The sequence below is a fragment of the Lissotriton vulgaris genome, chromosome 1_1 (genome assembly GCF_964263255.1).
Source record: "Lissotriton vulgaris chromosome 1_1, aLisVul1.2, whole genome shotgun sequence".
NCBI lineage: Eukaryota > Metazoa > Chordata > Amphibia > Caudata > Salamandridae > Lissotriton > Lissotriton vulgaris.
Genome location: NC_141685.1, coordinates 1,476,935,689 through 1,476,957,826, shown reverse-complemented (window position 1 = coordinate 1,476,957,826; position 22,138 = coordinate 1,476,935,689). Strand labels below are relative to the sequence as shown.

Below are 22,138 nucleotides of genomic sequence, written 5' to 3'. Positions count from 1 at the left end.
GCATTTTCCACCAAAGTGCCAGAGAAAGCAATAAACCTCTAACTCATCACCCAACTGGAGAAGAACAATCTTCTAGACCCCTCCCAATCTGGATTTTGCTCAAATCACAGCACTGATAATGCCATGATTGTGGCCACAGGTGACATCAGGACCCTCCTAGACAGGGGAGATACGGCCACCCTTATCCTCCTTAATCTCTCCGCAGCGTTCAACACTGTGTCCCACCCCACCCACCTGCATGGTCTCCACCAAATGGGAATCCAAGGGAAAGCCCTTGAATGGGTCTCTTCATTTCTCTCCAGATGAATCCAAAGCGTTCTCCTCCCACCTTTCACCTTGGGACTGAGAAACATCAACTGCAGTGTCCCACAAGGATCTTCTCTAGGTCTGACCCTTTTCAACACTTACATGTCATCCCCGGCCACCCTGGTCAGATCAGATGGCATGAATATAATCTCCTACGCTGTCGACACTCAGCTCATCCTCTCACTTTCCTCAAACCAGAATAACACCAAATATAACTTCCACAGGTGCATGCCCAGCGTAGCAGGCTGGATGTAAAGTAGATGCTTAAGTCTCAACAAAGAAAACACAGAAATACTCATCTTCTGGAGCAGTATCTCCCTGTGGTACTACCCCTGGTGGCCAACGGAGCCGGGCCCCACACCCACAAACCACGCTAGAAACCTCACAATAACACTCCACAGCACGCTCTCGATGAAGAAGCAAATAAACAATGTCTCATCTTCTTGCTTTCCCACCCTGAACTTACGCAAATCTTCAAACGGCTCTCCTTCTAAATCAAACGCACCGTCTCCCAATCACTCATCACCAGCCACCTGGACTATGGTAACTTCCTTAATGTGGGAATTACTGCTCAACTACTAAACATCAAAAACACATCTGCCAGGCTCATCCTCAATCTCATGAGGCAGACCCATACCTCCCCCAACTCAAAGTCCTATACTAGCTCCCCATTAGCAAATGGTGCCGGTTCAAACTGTTCATCCACGCCTACACACCCCTTCACAACAAGGGTCCAGCCTACCTCAGGCACAGGGTGAACTTTCACCAAACGACCCACATACTTCATTCCTCATTCCTCTTCCTGGTCCACAAGCCCCGCATTCACAGAAGCAGGAGCAGTGGCGGCGCCCTCTCCCACCTTGCGCCAAGTCCTGAAACAGCCTCCCCCTCCACCTTCGTCGTTCCCTCACCCTTCAGGAGTTCAGGAAAGACCTAAAGACCTGGCTCTTCAACTAACTCATCTCAGCCTACCCCCAGGAACTGGATACCCTCAGGGGTGAGAAGCAACGCTCTACAAATTCTATTGGATTGATTGGTTGATACCTGTGTGGCCCAAATGTTAGTGAAATAAATGATTAATTCAAATGATTGGCATTATACTGATTTACAAGCATAGCAGTTATAACTGCCCAGATTAACGTTTTAATACTTAAACTGATACTAGCCAATGCTATCACAGGATTATTTATGTAGCCTAACCACAGCATCTACAATTTTGACTGGCTGTAGTACAGTTTCTTCATTATTTGAATACTCAAATGTAACTGACTCAATTAACTAACCAGATTGGTGCCAGTGTATTAAGTGATTAGCACAGCTATCAAATCATCCTTAATTGACATGCCTAATTGCAACTGCTGCATTACTGAATTAGCCAAAATCTTGCTACTGTACAAAGCCATTAACCCCCAAAAACTGAATTAATTGATGAGCAAATCAGTGTCCACACATTTGTCGGTTAACCATTTCATTGCTGGTCATCATTAATTATCCCAAGCTGTTTTTCTGCTTTAAATGATAAGCCTAAAATCACAACGCCGCACATAATTTACTCAATCACTGTCAACGCATTTAACAGCACACTCCAAAAGCAAGAAAATGACTAATGAAGCGGGCCAATCTGAATAAATAGGTCATTCGATTTGCACAAATTGAACAAAGTACTAGTAGTTACTGATGGCGTGTAACCTTCATTAACAAACCAAGACTACATAAATGAATCAGATCCTAAATACTGAAATTACCTTTATGTTTTTCAAATGGTAAATGCTTATGCTGACTGTATCTCTGCCTTATATCCCAAATGTTGTTATGACCATGCTTCTATAGTAGTAAGCTACTCATCCTATAGACGTTTCACTACAGGACATGAACAATGGTTGATGTGACCTTATTGTCCCAGTCATTGCGACAATGCTCCCCACTTATTAGATCCCAATGTTGGGGCCAAACAGCATCTGACTTCAGAGGCAGAAACTGTTGGCCGCAATTTTTCTTGGAACCCTCACTTCCTGAAGGGCTCACCACACTTGTGTTTTTTCAGAAAGAATCTAGGGAGCCTTTGGCTATATCAGACACAGAATAGGAACCTATGTGAACCACATTCAATCAGTCGTGATGAAACTGACACAGCTGACAATAGACAAAGTTAGTATGATTTTTAGGTTCTGTGCATATATATTCACTTACCACTCTCTTTGTATCTCCTGCAAAGACCTCTGAATAAAAAGGTGATACCATGAAGTGAGAGTGCTTCAATTGAAAATCAGCTGTCCATGACTGTTGCGTCTCCCTAAGTATACCACCTTATAATCCATTTATCACAGGGTGTGGGCCTTAAATATGTTTGTCAGAAGAGTCTGAGAGTAACCTTGTTGTAGACTCAGGACTTGCCTACGTGAAAGAGGTGGTGAGTAAGAGTAGAAAATGAACTCTTCAAAAATGGCCTTCTTGAGGGATCAGAGGCCAGGCTAGTACTAGGGGATCTGGAAATACATTCTCTGCATGTGGCTAAGGTGATTCTTCGTGTACGAGTAAACAGAGCTGCTCCGCAGCTTCCTGGGAGGCAGTAGCCAATCCTGCCCATAACATCATCTGAAATACACAGCCACAAAGAATGCCAAGCCAACCAATCTAGGCATAGCTCATCCATATTCAGTACTCACATGCAATATAAAACAAGCATCTGCAATGCAATTGGTCTTGCATTTGCGAGAGTTTAAGCTATTGCCATTGTAAATGACAATGCCTTTATGTGTTAACAAAATCTGCAAGCCGTGCATAAACACTGCTTGCAATTTTTGTAAACATTTAAATAAAAGGCATTGTCATTTACAACGGCAATAGCTTAAACTCTCACAACTGCTAGATGTTTGCGGCACCCGCGGTTTAGCTTTACCCATCTTGAGGTAAAGCGTGGGTACCAAGATAGCTTCAAAACTAAAGCAGTTAAAAAAAGTTTTTCTATTGCTTTACTTTTTAAACAATCGTGGCACCCACACTTGCGATGTTACAAGTGAAGAGCGCATGCCGCCATTGTAACAAAAGTAAGCAAATAGAAAACAAAAGTGTGCGCACGCTTTTGTTTTCTATTTGATTACTTATGTTACTATGACGACAGCCACGCATTCGCTCAAGCATTTTAAGCTAAAGAGCGGGGCCGCAATTGCTTTAAAAGTAAATGAATAGGAAAAAAAAGATTTTTTTTTCTACTGGTTTACTTTTAAAGCAATCGTGGCACCTGCGCTTTAGCTTAAGATGTTAAAATGTAAAGCGCCGGTGCTGCCATGTAAAAAATGAAAACTAATTAAAATAAAGTAAGTCGTGCAACCGTGTTGAGCCAAAAAATATGAGAATAAAAGTGCAGCAGCCATTATGCTTGTGGAGACGTGCATTGCTGGACAAACAAAAAAATTGAGCATAAAGGGAGAACATGTCGCTCCGAAGCTGTAATTAAACCTACAGAGCAGCAACACACGTAACAGGGGGTTTCATGGGACGTTAACAAAATGAGACAAGGAGGTTCTAAGAAGGGACTACTAAGCCTATTGATCAATGAAGACCCACAGTGTCTAAAGAACAATGATACAAGCCAATGAAAAATATGGGTGGAGAGTGGGCGGAGCTTCAAGTCCATACCTGAATACAGCATACCTCACAGAGCAGCGCATGTGCTGCCCAGGCTCGACCTAAAAAGGAAATTCCGCTGGGATTCAGTGCGCTTTTGCACATGACAGAATGGGCACACAAGCACTGGTGCTCACAACGAAACCATTCTGTCATAATCACCAAAAGGGTCAAGGATATTCCTGTCTGCAACTAGTTTGTCAATTTTAGTCTGAAGAGCTTCTCTGGAGTCTGTATTGTCCTTGGGAATTTCTTGTAGAGTGGGACCTTCCATAGGTTTTTGTGGTTGCATAGGCAGTCCGTCACCCTTTGTTGCGAGGGCAGCGCCATTCAAGGGGAGTTCTACAGTCTTCGTGTCCCATTTTCTAGTGACTTTGCCCACTGCAATATATTCAAAGGAGCAACCAGGGTACAAAAGGCAGTATGTCACCTCTCATCAACGCTTCCCTGAGGGGCACCAAACAGTTCTTTAGAGGAAGCTGTTAAATTGGGGCTGCTCTCTCCATGTGTCACAGCCTCAATTAGGAGAAATCACCTTGGGCAGGTCTCCCTTTTTTTGCGCTAGTTATGGTCCGTAAATAACAGTCGCCTAGCAGGACCGACAAACAAACATCTCCTGTCAGTCCATGAATGTAAGACAGGGCGCCCCTATCAGCTGAGAACAGGTGTTTCCTTCGAGGGGGCAAGAGTGACATTAGGCTATAGTTAATGTAATCCTAGCGGGCCCTGCCCATACAGGAGTTAGCTCTTTTAAAAATGTCACAACGTAAATGGCACTGTGGGGGCACTAGCCTCTGGTATGCAGAGCTGTGCTCTTATTTAAGTTGAGATAAGTCTCACAGGCTTGAGGAAGCAGGTGTAAAGGCTGAGATATTGGCGGGTGCGGTACATATGTGGTAAAATGCTTGGTATATTACAATGGCCCCTGCTCAATCAGTTATGTGCACATCGCTCTTACCCTCACAGGAGGTAGCCTGGGTAATGTCCACTGCTAAACCGGGATCCTCACACAAGCCCTGTCATGTTCGTATTCAGGCTGAGGCACTGCAGTGCCGACTATACCGGCCCTTCCTCTGCACCTCACCAAAGCAGCCACTAGGGAGACCAGGCGGGGTAAGACAGGGCAAGGTCTCCCAATTTCCTTCCAGTTCCCGCTTTACAAAAAGTCCCCAGGGATGCCGGTAAGGGCGTCGCCAGATGTTGGAAATTGGGTATTGTGCCTGCAGCGTGATTGGACAGAAGGTGGACCTAGAGATGGTGATGCAATATTCCTAATTGTGTATTTTATCACAAGGACAACCCTTTTTTCTGCCCACGTGGAACCGGGTCAATAATATTTATATGAAAAACAATGCACCGGTAGGACTCTTTTGACAATGTTTGGCTACCCTCTACCATATGTTTGGGAAGCTAAAAATTAATCTATTCATTCAAACAATTAAGTGGTATCTACACACTTTGATTGTCTTCCATACGAATGTAATGATCTATCCAATAATTGCTGACAACAGTTTCTGTAGTTTTTTGGGGTTATTATTTCTTCAAAGCAATTTCTCATGAAGATAATATTCTAGTTAATAACCTAAGGGCAGGCGACGCAATGTGAAGAACAAAAATAATAATTATATATATATATATATATATATATATATATATATATATATATATATATATATATATATATATATATATATATATATATATATATTTATATATATATATATATATATATATATATATATATATATTCAGCTCACAGCATCCACAGGTTCTCACCCTGTTAAAGGATCGCAGCTCTCATGGGGGTGGTTTACAACAAGATTTTATTGGTAAACCTCACAGCATAGCAAAGACGCGTTTCGGCATCGGCCTTCGTCAATTTGTCATACAAAGGCGCGAGGCGTCCATAAGTGTTTTATAACCACTGCATGTATACATTTCATGGTAATCGACCATTGATTGTTTCTAAAATGTTGGAATATAATGCAAATATAAGTAATTGAGTATCACCACTGCATAGCCCATCCAGGGCAAAATCTATGTATAGATAATTAGGACACATTTGTGGGTAATGCCCATCCAGGGCAAGATCAAAGTTAAACAGTTTGGTTCACTTAAAAATAGATGAACTTCAAAAAGCATGCAATGTTTCGCAACGTCCACGATATTTATTTTGAGGTATTTACATGTTACAAGATGGCGGTGGTTGTGCTTGTGTCCCTTGTCGATTACCATGAAATGTATACATGCAGTGGTTATAAAACACTAATGGACGCCTCGCGTCTTTGTATGACAAATTGACGAAGGCCGATGCCGAAACGCGTCTTTGCTATGCTGTGAGGTTTACCAATAAAATATTGTTGTAAACCACCCCCATGAGTGCTGCGATCCTTTAACAGGGTGAGAACCTGTGTATGCTGTGAGCTGAGTATTGTTGACGGGTACACCCCTGTTACGTGAGCACCCGCTCATGAGTGCGGCAGGCTGGTGTTGTGGGAGCTGTGATATATATATATATGACTATGAAGTCTGTTTTTGCCTATATTATTTACGGTAAGACTGTGAATTATGTGGGTTGTTGAAATGTCTAACTGATCTAGAAACAATAGGTTTTTATGGGATACAAACTCAATATGTTTTGTATTAATTGACTATACCAGGCGTATATTTTATACCTAAGATTTGCTGTTTAAATTATCAACATTGTGTATGAATTTGGACTCGGGTTTTGGATTGGAGATAGTAGCGTATTTTGCACATGAAGATGGGGGGTATTATGCCCAACTTGCTATATTTTGCACAGTTTGCGATATTTGCACAAGAAGTGAGCACTGAAAGAAATATTTGCACATCTTCAGTAAAGCATATGCACTTTAAATTATTCCCTTACATGAGTTCAGTCAATTGACCATTTTATGCAAAGTTTTTGAGCAGAAGGTATTTTTAAAAAAAGAAGGATATGTTTTATGAGACAAACTGCTTTTTAAAGTTATGTAGCATGTAAAAACCTGAAACGTAATCTTTTAGAGAAAATGTATTTTACTGGGATTCTTTTCTCAACCAACCCGCAAGGATTCACACCTTTTTATGTTACATTACAAAACGAATTTAATTATGGTATTTTACAGAAATTTAAATGTAGTAACTGATATTGGTTGCTGTATTTCAACTATGAAACTGACGTAGTATGTCTTTCATGTCCATACCTAAAACTCACAGGTGGTGTCAATTTTGTTATCACTGGCACTTTAAAAGGGCTGTCCGTTCAAAGAAACGTTGTCATGTGAACAAGGCTCCGTTGAGCCGAAACGTCTTTGACTTTTTCTGCATCGCAATAAATTTCAGCACCTAACTGGTCCGTGTCTGTGTGCTTCTTGCTGGCTGGCGAGATTCCAGAGCGCATAAGGAAAGCGGAACAAATGATATATAGTCGGGTTGAATCCGAACCGGCTTAACACGGGACCCTTCTCATCAAACGTACGGCGCTCCAATCGGATTGTTTTCTTGGACTTTTCCCAGGGAACTTGTGACTCCGGAAGGAGTAGAGCGCCTGACCCCCACCAACCGGAAGAGACGGACGAGTGAGCGGAGGAACTGGTCGGAGCTGATGCTGCTCGGGCTCGAGCAGCCAACCGGCTGATTAAGGAACCGGAGTGATTCGCACGCCTGACCAAGTAAGCGTCCAAGTCCACGTGGTGGTAGACGAGTATTGTGCCCAGGGGGAATTTCAACACCGAATATTTTTCGGGATAGTTGGAAAGCACCTGGGGATAACATATTCATAAACTGCAGAAAAATGTCGGGTGACAACGTTCGGGACCGGGAAACTTTGGCAGCTACATTGTTTTCCGACAACGCCCCCCTCCCACCTGATATTCGTGGGAGGCCCAGCAATGACGCTAGTGGTAGCAGCACATCAGTCATTAAAGACTTATTTAAAACTCTGGAGAAAAAATCTCGCCAGGAGCAAGCAAAGTGGTGGGAATCAAAATCTTTACAACGATATATCGAGGTTATTCGTATACCTCGGGGGCAACGAATTCTCACAGCACCCACATACGAGGACCCCAACCCCGAGCTTATGAAGGAGTGGGCGGAGAGCAACCTCGAGACATCGCGCCGACAAGTGCAAATTTTGATAAAATATGCCGACATAGACAGGGCTAGGTTGCTGACAGAAATAGCAGCTATCCATGATGAATTGGAAGCCCTAGGGGAGGAGGAGGAAAGAATTAAACTAACTAAGGCAATGAATGAACGCCTTAAAAAGGAGGAAGCTAAAATCGTTGACAGAAAAGCATATAAGTTCCAAAGAGACCGCAACGATTATGAACTAGGACAGATCTTTACGTTCTCACGAAAATACGATGCTCTCCGTAAAGGCTTGCCAAAACCTCCACCCAAAGTCAAGAATATTCGTCAGCAACAAGGAAAAAATACGCAAAGTGACTCCTCCAATACTATATTGAGCTCCGACCCTGAAGCCGAATCAGATTCTGACCGCCACAGACAGGAACAGGCGGGAGGAGTGCCGAAGCCATCACCAGGCCAAGAAATTATTTTTTTATGTCAGGAAAGGCTGAAAACCCTAAGATCCCACACACAGACCGGACAAGGAAACAGCGGGCCAACTACCGGCGGCGCCAGAGGTGGGGGGCGGCAAAGAGGAGGATTCCAAAAGAAGAAAAGAGGTGGAAGGGGACGGGGATCTGTCACCCAACAGGAGTAACGAACGCAACCAGTCGAACAATTGTTAATTTGACATCATTGAAATTAACAATAAAAGAAGAGGAAATTCTCAAATTGGGACTCACTTATGCGGCACCTTGTAATTTTAATTATCCAGCAACAAGATGCGATATTTACAAAGCAGTGAGGAAGTTGAAACTTCGCAAATTCTATACTATGAAGGAAAAATCTGGAGACATACAATTTACTGCACCCACAACTAGTAATGCTAATACAAATGCATCTCAAGGAACACGAATTATCACAGAACTTTGGGAGACTGATGGAGAGGGTTATGAGGAGTCATGCAATACAATTGAAGAAACTAAGGAGATTGATCAATGGGGGAATAGAGTCTCATTGAATACCCAATTCAGGCCACCCTCAACCTTTTACCCCATCCTACCACGTGATAACCTTGATATATTTCACGAAAATGTGGTTGCAGACCTAAAAGAACTTCAAATTTATATTGGCAAAAATAAAAGAAAATTTGATGGTCAATCACAGCAATATACAGCACTCACCACCAGATTGAGCAAGGAAAAGGATCTAGTGGTGAGAAACAGTGATAAAGGTGGCAATGTTGTCCTAATGACTAAAACTGACTATGATAAAGAAGCATATATTCAGCTAAATGACCGAACCTGCTATGAACGCATACATACTCGAGTGTTGATGACTATTAAAGGAGAGTATCATCGCAAACTGTCAAAGTGGAGATCATCCAAATTAATCACTGAGGCTGAATTTAAATATCTTAAAAATTATAATCCCATTACACCTATATTGTACTTTATCCCCAAGGTACATAAAGACCCTTTGCATCCACCAGGAAGACCTATCATCTCTGCCAGAGGCAGTCTCCTGGAACATACTTCTGTGTATATATAGATTACTTTTTACAGGGGTATGTGCAACAACTTGGGTCATATGTTCAAGACACTGGGGATTTTTTAATGAAAATCAAAGATGTGGAATGGGTTACTGGTGATTGGCTTATTGCATTGGATGTTTCATCACTTTACACAAGTATAGCCCATAGTGATGGTTTAAATGCAGTTGAACATTATCTATCTAGAAGGGGCCCTGAATGCAATGAACACAACACAATGCTTCTAGATATGTTACAATTCTGCTTGGTCAACAATGTTTTTCTTTTTAACCAGCAACTATACCGCCAACTACAGGGAGTAGCAATGGGGGCCATCTTCTCTCCAAGCTTTGCATGTTTACACATGGGGGCTTGGGAGGAGCTGTTTCTTGGCTATGAATACCAGCATAATATTCATAATAACTTAGTGGCATGGTTTCATTTTATCGACGATTTGCTGGTGATTTGGAGGGGTAGTCAGGACGAGGCATTGAAATTCATTCAGGACATCAATGACAATAAATTAAATTTGAAATTTACAGCCACCCTCAGTCAGGAGAAGGTCACATTCTTAGACACTAAATTGTATATCAATAACGGACATCTTGAATCCAGAATTTTCCGTAAAGCGACTGCTGGTAATAGCATTTTACCTGCTGCAAGAGCACATCCGGCACATTTGGTGTCCAGCATCCCCTATGGGGAAATGCTACGACTACGACGTGTTTGTAGCAATTCTGTTGATTTAGAGAGGGCTCAAGGAGAAAGCAAGATGCGCTTTCTGGAGCGAGGATATTCGAGCCAAATAATTGAGAGCGCCAAACAGAAATCCATGGCATTATCTAGGGAAGAACTTTTGGTGAAGAAATCTGACAGACAGGCAATGTCTACTAGTAACACACAAAATGTAGGGAAGAAGGGAGCCAGTTGCTTCCGGATAATAACAGGATACAACAAACAGCACCATCAAGTGCGTAGGATTATGAACAAACACTGGCCGTTGGTGATGAAGGACAATATTATTGGTAAAAGTGTCCCTAATAGAGTATCCCTCACCTTCAGTAAAGCTCCCTCCTTAGGTGATCATATAGTAGTAACAAACCCTGAACCCTTTGTGAAATCTGCATGGTGGCAGGAAAACAAAGGCTTTTACAGATGCAAGACCTGTAAAGCCTGCCTCCACGGAGAAAACACCAAAACTTACAAAGATGTTTTTTCAGATATTCAACATCTGATTACACAGGTCCTTACCTGCAAAACGGAATTTGCGGTTTATATTTTACAATGTCCCTGTCAACTCAGGTATGTGGGCAGCACTAAACATGCTGTTCACAAACGTATCCTCCAGCACCTGCGTGCAATCACGAATGGCGACAACACCTACCCAGTGGCCCGCCATTTTAGGGATTTCCATCAGAGTGATAACACCAGCCTAAAATATTGGGTGATTGACGCAGTTATAAATAGCAGAAGGGGAGGGGACAGGGACGCCAGATTAAGAAGGCTCGAAACTAAATATATCCTTTTGCTCAATACAAAGACCCCTGTAGGCCTTAATGTTACAGAAGACTTATACACGTGCTTGCCATAAGAGTTTATCAATTTGTTAGAGGTCTCCTCCCTGTGGGTTGCACGTGTAGGAACCACCCGGCTGGGTGATACCACATGTGCACCATGGGGAGGCTGCGACTAGATATACATCAGAAAATAGAACTGAACTTTGCTGCTACTTATATTGAAATAGAATTAGATTTTAATTTCACCATTGAAGGGCACTTTATACAGATAGGGACTGTGTGGACCCTTATATCCAATCAGTCCTCTGTGATTTAATTTTAGGGATTTTTTTCTTATTGTTATCACAGTGTATGGAATATGAAGTCTGTTTTTGCCTATATTATTTACGGTAAGATTGTGAATTATGTGGGTTGTTGAAATGTCTAACTGATCTAGAAACAATAGGTCTTTATGGGATACAAACTCAATATGTTTTGTATTAATTGACTATACCAGGCGTATATTTTATACCTAAGATTTGCTGGTTAAATTATCAACATTGTGTATGAATTTGGACTCAGGTTTTGGATTGGAGATAGTAGCGTATTTTGCACATGAAGATGGGGGATATTATGCCCAAGTTGCTATATTTTGCACAGTTTGCGATATTTGCACAAGAAGTGAGCACTGAAAGAAATATTTGCACATCTTCAGTAAAGCATATGCATTTTAAATTATTCCCTTACCATGAGTTCAGTCAATTGACCATTTTATGCAAAGGTTTTGAGCAGAAGGTCTTTTTAAAAAAAGAAAGATATGTTTTATGAGTCAAACTGCTTTTTAAAGTTATGTAGCATGTAAAAACCTGAAACGTAATCTTTTAGAGAAAATGTATTTTACTGGGATTCTTTTCTCAACCAACCCGCAAGGATTCACACCTTTTTATGTTACATTACCAAACGAATTTAATTATGGTATTTTACAGAAATGTAAATGTAGTAACTGATATCGGTTGCTATATTTCAACTATGAAACTGACGTAGTATGTCTTTCATGTCCATACCTAAAACTCACAGGTGGTGTCAATTTTGTTATCACTGGCACTTTAAAAGGGCTGTCCGTTCAAAGAAACGTTGTCATGTGAACAAGGCTCCGTTGAGCCGAAACGTCTTTGACTTTTTCTGCATCGCAATAAATTTCAGCACCTAACTGGTCCGTGTCCGTGTGCTTCATGCTGGCTGGCGAGATTCCAGAGCGCATAAGGAAAGCGGAACAAATGATATATATATATATATATATATATATATATATATATATATATATATATATATATATATATATCTATATGAGACACAAAGTAAAAACAGAAAAGTTGATTGGTAATATAAATTACACCGAGATCACATGTGTATATCACATCAAAACATGTGAAACATTTAACAATTAGAACAACCAAGTGAAACACATGTCGACGTTTCGCCCCCTGTTGAGTTACGGGGTCTCCTCAGGACAATAGTCGTCTGACTGATTACCAGAATAAAGAGGTCACTGTCCACTATACAGTGTGCACGGCTGAAATATCCGGGATAATTACTGCTAATGAGTCAGAATTCCAACTTCGCTGTACTTATTATTATTGCTGTTACCAAATTCAGGGCCCAACATTGTCAAAAGAATGTAAAGGTTTTAGAGTTTTGAAATAAATGTCAACTATGTTTTCTTTTTGTCCCCTTCCACCCGAAAGTGCTGCATGAATTTCAAAGCATGTGCGATATGCTCTTAGTACAAACGTCTGCCTCTTTCCTAAAAATGCACCTTGCAATGCCAACCCATTTGTTTGATTTTGTTTTATCCTAGATTTTAATTGGTGCAGTGATAGCCATGGGCTCTGCAGACCGGGATGGACGCTTGCGGCCAGGAGATGAGCTGCTGTTTGTGGATGGGATCCCGGTGGCTGGCAAGACCCATCGATATGTGATCGATCTCATGCATACAGCAGCTAGGAATGGCCAAGTCAACCTCACTGTGAGAAGAAAGGTGCTATCTATAGGTAAGCCTATTCAGCAAGAATATTCTTCTTCACAAATGAAAAACATGAATATCTCAACATTGCTTATATTAATTGCCATCCATATAGGCGAGGCAGGCAGGCCCCTCGAGTGTCAAGTTATGAGGGGAATAAAAATTGAATAAAAAAGTAAAACATTTTAATTGAAAAAGATTGAGAGCACCAGTTGCACAGTTCCCCCAGGGCACCAGCTTCTAGCAGCTTTTCTCGGACCATGACTGCTTGTTTATCTTTATATTCGTGAGTTGAATATAGCATCACTCATCAGCTTGCCAACTCAGGGAAGTATGGAAAACTAATTCGTAACAGAAGCTCAACAAGTGAAGTAGAGTCCATCTGGAAGAACAAAGTGTTCCTGAACTAGCATTCTTCGATAACTCATTTTCTAATAATCCAAATCTAGTTGAAGATTGTGTCGAAAAGCTCAATTTTCTGGAATAAAGATAGGATCTGAACAGAATGTGTGTTTACAGTGTTGAAGAGTTTTTAACCTCAAAGACCTGCCTCCGTGCTTTAGTCTTATGAAGGATTATTGGATAACATGGAAAGAGAATGAAGTTTATCTTTGCCTATGTCTATAACACCTCTAGCGCACACATATTCTACAAGTTCTCCTATTTTCCAAGTGTTCAAGAGCTGCAGAAAGACCCACCTTGGTTTTCATTAGTTACTGTGTATCTTCATTGTGTATGGTGGATCAAGTACTAGCACGATGAAAAACATCTATCTATATAGCTTCATGTGCATCCATTAATGTGAAAAGAAGGCAAAATCAAACATATAGATTATCATTGATAGCACTCATTTCATTCTTGAAGTGATTCATTCTCAGTGCATTCCAAACTAGGTCTGAGGACCAATACATTTGGCACGAGCAATGGTACAAGTTTGTTCACGACTGTCAATGAAAGTAAGCCTAAATACAAAATTCCAAGGGCCATCCCACATAATTTTGGCTGCTGCCGAGCTTTTTCGAACTAATGCCGGGCAACTGGGACCAGGCAATGCTTTCACCATTCTTGAGTCTACAATTGCACTGTCCAGTTGGTACAAAATACAATTGGCCCACCTCTCAATTGAGCCAGTGTAATTTATGCACTAGCTATTAGTATAAATGTCACTGCAAAATGAATTGACTGCATCTAGGTCTATATTGTCAAACACTGATGCAATGTATGCAATTTGGCCATGAATGGATATCTAATGTTGGGACTAGTGTCTTCTATTTAAATGTCATGGTTGTGTTACAGTTAGGCAGATGCTGCTCATGTTGCTGTCCTTTCATGGTGTAGACCTTCAAAATGTGAGACGACCATCACCCTGACCCCATCATGCTTTCTTTTTTCCAACTCCATCCATGTCCAACCCACTCAATTCTAAAATCCCTTTTCAGCAGTTCCCTGCTCACAGCTCTGCACACTCCTTCCCCTGTTGCCTCTATGTCTCACGCTTGAACCATGCATGCAGAAATAAATGAAAGCAGAGCTGTATCGACCTAAAAACTGCCTTAGATGGAACGTACAGATTCTACTTGAGAGCCAAGTTGTTTCACTCTGTTTTATTACTAGTAGGCGGCAGGCCTGAATTTACAGTTGGATGGAAAGTACTAACTCTGCCAAATTGCAAGGAAAAAACTGAGTGAGACAATCACTAGAAGAATTGAGAAACAGGTGTTGTTTTAATTTTATACCTACTGACACAAGCATGCTGTGTACATACAATATTCTCGTTTTTCATATCTCAATGGTGCTGATTTGATTGAGCTCAGAAGTTGAGAGTTTGAGTAGGTCCTTCCAAATCTGTGACCTCCTGTTTGAATAGAGACCTCTACAGGAATTGAAGAGGCTCAGAACTATTGTATTGCAAGGTAGGATAAGTATTCTTAAAGAATCCGTCTTCAAAGCTGCAGGGATTTCAGCATTACTTTAATTATTTGTATGATAATTGGACAGTCAACACCTTTCGGTCAGGCTACAATTTACAAAAAAAGCTGTCTTAAACCGTGAGTGGGATATTCACTGCTAATAATTATGAAAATAATCAATTTTTGTTTTCTGTTTTGGTGCTGCATAAACAGCTTTCTTTGTGAAAGTCCATTTGCCAGGCCCGGTTATCATTTCATGCTCCCGCGGTCTCAGGTCTATGTCTGGTTTTGTTATGGGCAGGAGAAAGCCTCTGAAGGAGGCCCACCAACATTCACAAGTACAGAGAGCAAGCCTCTTACTAAAATATCAACTGAAGGTATATAATGTGTTTCAGCCATGTTCATCCTATATTTAATCATAATTAAAAACGGTGAAATTGAGCAGGGCCTGTTTTATAAAAATGTTCACATTATTGCAGTTCAGGTTCATTCTGTAGTGTGTTGGCCTTTATAAAGCCAAAGCGTTTAGAGAAAAATATTGTGCAGAGACTGCAACAATGCTCTTTGACCCACTCACAAGACCTTTTGCAGTCATACTTAAAATCACAAAAAAATTGATCTAAGGTCACAGTCCTTAAATCTTCACAGAAAAAAAGAACTAGCACAACTTTCAACTGTGAATTTACCACTCCACTTTTCACCTGTAATATCGGGAAACGCCTGGTGAGCTGGGGGCAGGGTGATCCATACAGGGCCGGATGGGGGGTGGTTAATCCTCAGGCCACGACAGAAAGTATCCCACTCGCAGTCGCGAATAGTTTACATTATTTGCTGCTCTGTAGTGATAATGTTTCTTGGTACTGCGTCAAAGTCTGACGCAATATAGCTTTTCAGCCACTTTATTTGGAAAGTATATTTTGTTAGTCAGAGAACCTTTCTCCTCCTTGGAGTGCACTGGACTTGCTTGCTTCACTTGTTGTAATATGGCACGAGTATTTAAAAAAATTTAAATGGTGGCATTTGTTGCTCAAACTGGCCAAGCTTATTATGCACCACTCTCAGTAATAATAACTGGCAAAATCAAAAGGACTGGCTTGCATTATGAGCCCTGAGTAAAAACATTTAATAAATGCCTGTTACATTGTAAAAATAAAATCTGTATACAAGTTCTATGAGACAAAATTAATGTGAGATGATTCTGAGTATTTGTCCTAATACATTACAATCCAAGCCCTCTATAGGAGGTAAAATACTACACCAAACAGCCAATAGCGTGAGGTGAGAGACAAAAATACCCCATGTAAAATTTAAGAATGTGTACCAGCAGGTCTTACAGACAGCTGTGCTCTCAACCCAGCTTTAAAACTACGAGAATACGACTTTTCTTCTGTTATTATAAGTATAAGGAAGGAGTAGGACCTTTATTGGGCCTGGGGACGTGGGAAAGGGGTTGCCTTCGGGAATTTGCTGACCCCTCAGAAAGGCAGAACTTTTCAGTATTTTCAAACAGTCGCATTGGCTTTTACCACCCAATGTGAGCCCATATCTTCTCTGGTATTCAAAGGCTGCGGCCAGTGTGCTAATCGGGCATGAGAAAATCCCCAGATACGCCAAGGTTTTTGAGTCATCCCGGGGAAGTAATTTGTTCACATAAATTAAATATTTTCCAATGAATCATGAAAAAAAAAAATGTAGGCTGGGCAAATGCCCTGCACCCTGTATTTACACCATACTTACTCTGCATGGGAACCCTGCATGAGAAAGTGTTAAGGAAGTATGCAAGGGAAATCTCTGATATGCATAGATAGGGGTTTTGCAATACTCCAGTACTAGAGAAATCGGTGCAAGTTGTCTTATAGTACAGTAGTATTGTTTCTCTAATGTGTAAGTTTATAGTAATCGCAACAAAGCATTGTCAGGAGGCAAAAATCGATGCTTCTGACTTTTACAAAAGAAAGCACCATGTGCAGCATTATCACTCAAAAGACGTGTTGTGGTTTTAGTCAAGGATTTGCAAGAAGATTATAACATTTCCCTTATAGGGCAACCGAACATTCCATACATTGCATTGCTGACATGCACTTTCTTGCCTGAAATTGTAAACATAAACCATGCATTCGCTTAAGCACAGCTCTCCACAAGTTATTGAAGCAAAACCCTTAAGAATTGACAAAAGTTTCCTCCAGAATGACCTTCCCGCGCACAGCAATGCCGGAGAGTGTTGCATCCATTTTGTGGTAGGGTGCCAGCCATCTCCAGCGACCGCCCAGGAGCAGGCTCGTTCTCCCCGGGCTCCAGGCGTGCTGACGTACACAGTCCCAAGCTTCCAAAACATGACAGCCAGAAAATGAGATCTCTTTTGTCACCGGCGGTGTCACTGGGCTGCGGATTTGCTCCAGTGGCTCCTGGAGAGTGTCAGTCTAACGTGGCAGCCTGTAATTGTTTGCAGTTCCTTCCTCCTGGCCATCTGTAATCATTTTAATTCAGGGTTGTGAAGGGCTAATGAAGGGCGCACGTTGCCTGTCAAACAGCTTGCTCTTGGCGGATGCTCAATGAGCTATGATCAAGAAATATCTAACTACTGTTTAAATCCTTATGTTTGGATGGAGGCATGAACTTCATCATAATGAAAGAAATGTATTTAAATGAAGAACGTCTGAACAGCAATGGAAATTCATTCAATAAGTTCACGTTTCTGTAGCAGGCGCCAGATTTCGAGGATATCCATATGGATAAATGTAAGACGTCGAATCATAATAGGAATTATTATCTACGGTACACTTAGCCTGAAAATGTGGCATGGATCAAGTCCTCGTGGATCGACATTGGATGTTTTAAAAAAGAATACATCCCAGATTTCCATTTTCCGAAGATCTGTGTAAAATAATGTATCCCATAGAAAAGATGAGAAATATGTCAAGTCAAGTCAAGTCAAAACCACTTTATTCGATTAATTAAAATCATAAAAGTATGCTATACATATACAGAAATATTAAAAATCTAGTAAATAACTATTATACAAGATAAAAACATTTCATAAACAGTAAAAAATTCATGATCAATCATAATCACCTTAAGCAATTAATACAGGTACATTGTATATTATTTAGGAGGATCGTAACTTGTACAGTATTTTGTCTGGCCCTCTTCTCTCTAACAGACGCGGCAAGAAAGCTGGCATCACAGAACATGGTTAATGGAGATTCTACCAATTGTAAAAACATTAAAGCTGGCTTGCACTGAATAAAATTCATACGTTTTAACAGTGGAATGATAAACCTTTTCCTGGCGTCTTGAAACAGTGGGCAGAAAAACATAAAGTGCATAATGTCTTGCGGTGAATAATCATCGCACTTGCATGGGGCAACATCTTCGGGTCTACTCCACTCCTCCACATCCCATAGGACCATGTGTATTTGGTTAAACCGCAATTTGGTCAACAGCCATCTATGGAAAGGATTTGTCACTGTAGTCAAGTACAGTGACATTGCTGGAGACAGGGTTACCAAAACATGATAAATATGTCTAATTGAGTCTGTGGGTCTTTGGAGCAGGTCTGGGACCAAAGCTAGGCAGTGAAAATTCCTACATGCTTGTGTCGAGTGGCACATCAGGGGCTCGCTGATATCTTTTTAGGGTATGTGTATGGTAGGGAGTAAATCAATAGAAAGGGGCAATGCAGAAATGTACCTGTTGTACAGAGAACCAACACTTGAGATTGCACTTTGGGTTGAGAACTTTGCTCCATCAAGGACAAAGCACAGTACACAACAAGTTGGTGAAATAAGTTAAAGAAAACAGAATGCCCTTCCCGTACAATACACAAAGTTTAACACTTTGCTCTCTTTGTGTGTGATGTACAATGCAGCTGATATGTAAAGTTGGAAACGTTCAGAGAATTAAAAACATTTCTCAAAGATGCCAGCCTCAAAGAGGCACTATTTTTGGCGCAAATTTCTGTGTTCAAATGTTAGTAAATGAAGTATTGCAACAAGAATCATGGTACACCCATGCCCCACCCATGGTACGGGAAACGTCGTTTACAACGCGGTCGTTACATCGTGATGCCATTACATCACGGTTTTTGCAACGCAAGTCATTACAACGACTTGCGCTGGTTGGCGCTCTAGGACAAGGAATAGTATAATTTACTATCCAACACCTTCCCTACTGTATGTAGACTGGAGTTGGAATAGTAAATTATACCACTCCTAAGTCCAGCGCCCTCCAACGCAAGTTGTTGTAAGGACTTGCGTTGTAAAAACCGCAATGTAATGGCATGCGAAGTATTAGCATGCGTTGTAATGTCATACAACCCTATGGTACTCTTCCTTGACACAAATGAGTGCTAGTGCTACTTTGCATTACTGTAGGACTACTTTCCAGGTCAAATAAGGTTCCCTAAGCATGTTGTGGCAGAGACATTGCTTGGGCAGAAGGAGTTACTGAATCCAAGCATACAATCAAGTTGCCATAAGCAAAATGCAGTTTCCAGGACTCCCACTAACAGCAGATTTAACATGAAAGACTTCCTTTACAAATGTTTAAGTGATTTACTGAGTAGTGAAGAGGTTTCGCCTGCAGAGTTGTGCGATAAACATTTGTGCCTCGTTATTTCTACATTATTGGCGCTTCGGGTGAGGAGGACACTCTTGGACCGCCTCTTAAGAATAGATCCCTCAGTTCCTATTCAAGTACAGTCTTTGTTTATGGTTTCCTTTCATTGGAGCTCACACATCTAAGGACAGGCTGAGGCGTGTCCTGCAAGAAGCCATATTAGCTAATGGATAGGTTACCGCCTTGTGCTATTGATTCGTGTATGTATTGTCACAATATTTCTATCCTCCTTTGTCTGGGCGCTGCTTCCTAGCGGAAAATGCATGAGTATGAGTGCTGGCTTTACACAACTTTTCTGAGCACTTAGAGTAATGGACTGCATTATGGTAATGTACAGCATTCAGTCTGAAATGAGATGGAGATTTATAAAGACTGATGAAAGGCACAGGTGCCTCTAACAATGAAATCCTTTCTGTTTTTAGGAGAACCATGCCCGGAGAATGGCCGAAGCCCGGGCTCCGTGTCCACTCATCACAGCTCGCCGCGAAGTGACTATGCCTCCTACCCCAATAGCAACAGTAACCATGCCGCCCCCAGCAATAGTTTGCCCCCAGATGGCTTTGCACCTCATAGCGTGCAAACCAGCGACGTAGTCATCCATCGCAAGGAGAATGAGGGCTTTGGGTTTGTTATCATCAGCTCCTTGAACCGACCAGACACGGGACCAGCAGTAGGTAAGAAGACAGTTTATGAGTAAAGTGGTTTCCCTCAGACCCAGGGGGCACATGCGGTGCCAGGACCTGCCACCCTAACACGGCTCTGCAGTGATTTGTACAGTGACCGATAGAGGAAACCCTGTGTTGTTGACAATTTCTTTTTATTTTACCTCCTCCCTCCTTCTTCCTTTCTAGTTTATCTTCTTCCTATTATTTTTACTCTTATTATTAGCAGCAGTTTCATTAATAGTACTATTATTATCACGATTGTTATTGCTATTATTAGTATATATTTTGTATTAATAATATTAATAACAATGTTGTTATCCTTGTTACTATGTTAATATTATTTGTATCTGTGTAGTTATCAGAATTGAGTATAATATTAATAACAATAACAATTCATATTATATTAATAATAATAGACATACTGCAAGCAATAACATGTATTAATATTGTCATGATATATTAATATTATTATTATTATTAGTAGTAGTAGTAGTAGTGGTAGCAGTAGTAGTAGAAGTAGTAGTAGCAGTAGTAGTAGCAGTATTAGTATTATTCTTTTTGATAAAAGGTGAAGGCCTTGCATATGTGTGGTCAGAATACCACTGTTGCACTTTGGCATCCAGAAGTTTCACAACATGTGCTGGATTTTGACAGGAACCCTTCACACTTCCGAAAACGTTCAGCTGTTTAGGATGTCACATCCCAAATTAGCCTATATGTGAGAGAGAAGAAGATATGAGTGATAAATAGAAGATAAAGAGTGCAAATTGTTTACTTTAATTAAACATTGCATTGTACGTGCGTAAACATACCATGTATGTAAAATAAACTGGTAAAAAGAGTTTCTTAACTTTGTGGGCATTGATCAACTCTCCTGCATAGAGGGAGCATCTTTTTTTATCAACTTTCCTGCATTGAGCATCTTTACTTTTAAAAGCGTATGGGGTTAAAGGGAGGATATTACATGGATAACTGTTTTTATGGGAAAAGAGAAATGCTATTTGTGAAATTTCGCAAATATTCTAACTTTACACCTACATATTCCCACTGCTGCAGAGAAATCTCGCCGAGGGCTATGAGTCACAATTAAATACTAGTTGTGCCCTTTTCACATAATTTCCTTTTAAGTGATTACACGAAAATGTTGTCAAAATTATGAAAAATTAAGTATAAGTAAGCAAAATGCAGATCTACCATGTTATGCTATTTTTAAGTTTGCACTGAGTCCTTGTGTCAATCGCTAGCATGAGGATCAATTTCAGCAAAAGCACTGCAAAAATCAGCTGCTCGCACTCTGTTGTTCCTGTGTATTTGGGGTGAATTTTTACAACGAATGTCAAATAATCTTGCAAAAGGACGTCATTTTTAAAGTTTTGTGTTCAAGCATAACATGAAACGCCCCAAATTATGTGAATTATGCTGGAGTGATTTAAATTTACCGAACCCTGTTATATACGGTTTCTCCACATATGCCTTGCACATCTACTGATTATTTGTACTGCAGAGGCGCATTTGATGAGTTGTGTTTTGTTTGAGAATTGAATTGTGTATCTAAATACATTGAGGAATTATTGTGCTGTATATTTCTGAAAAAAAAAACATTCATTAAGACAACATACTAATGAGAGAAACGGGGGAAATTTAACTGTGGAAAAACACACACATGCCTTAAATGTGTTAAAGCAACAAGTTACAATTATTTTTTAAGTTATTGGTTCAAAGTTTGACAATGCGGGAAAATGCCTTTCTTTTTGCATGGTTACCTCCGCACTATTTTCCTTAATGCTGATGGTTTTCGATTCTGAAAGTGCTCTGAACTCTGTTTACTAGCCCTAGGGCCAGTGATTTTGACCCCTAAAACTGTGCATGGTAAATTAGTTACACCTAATGGG

The 22,138-nt window shown here is 40.7% G+C and overlaps 1 protein-coding gene across 4 annotated transcripts in view; it reads left to right on the top strand.

The window, feature by feature from the left end:
* MAGI2 (membrane associated guanylate kinase, WW and PDZ domain containing 2) overlaps positions 1-22,138 on the top strand; it is a 2,816,921-nt gene that overhangs the window by 2,614,312 nt on the left and 180,471 nt on the right. For all 4 annotated transcript variants that reach the window (XM_086967329.1, XM_086967327.1, XM_086967326.1 and 1 more), the window contains 2 exons: positions 12,890-13,082; positions 20,004-20,255. In XM_086967329.1, the coding sequence (XP_086823455.1) occupies positions 12,890-13,082; positions 20,004-20,255 (445 nt within the window). The remainder of the gene's footprint in view (positions 1-12,889; positions 13,083-20,003; positions 20,256-22,138) is intronic.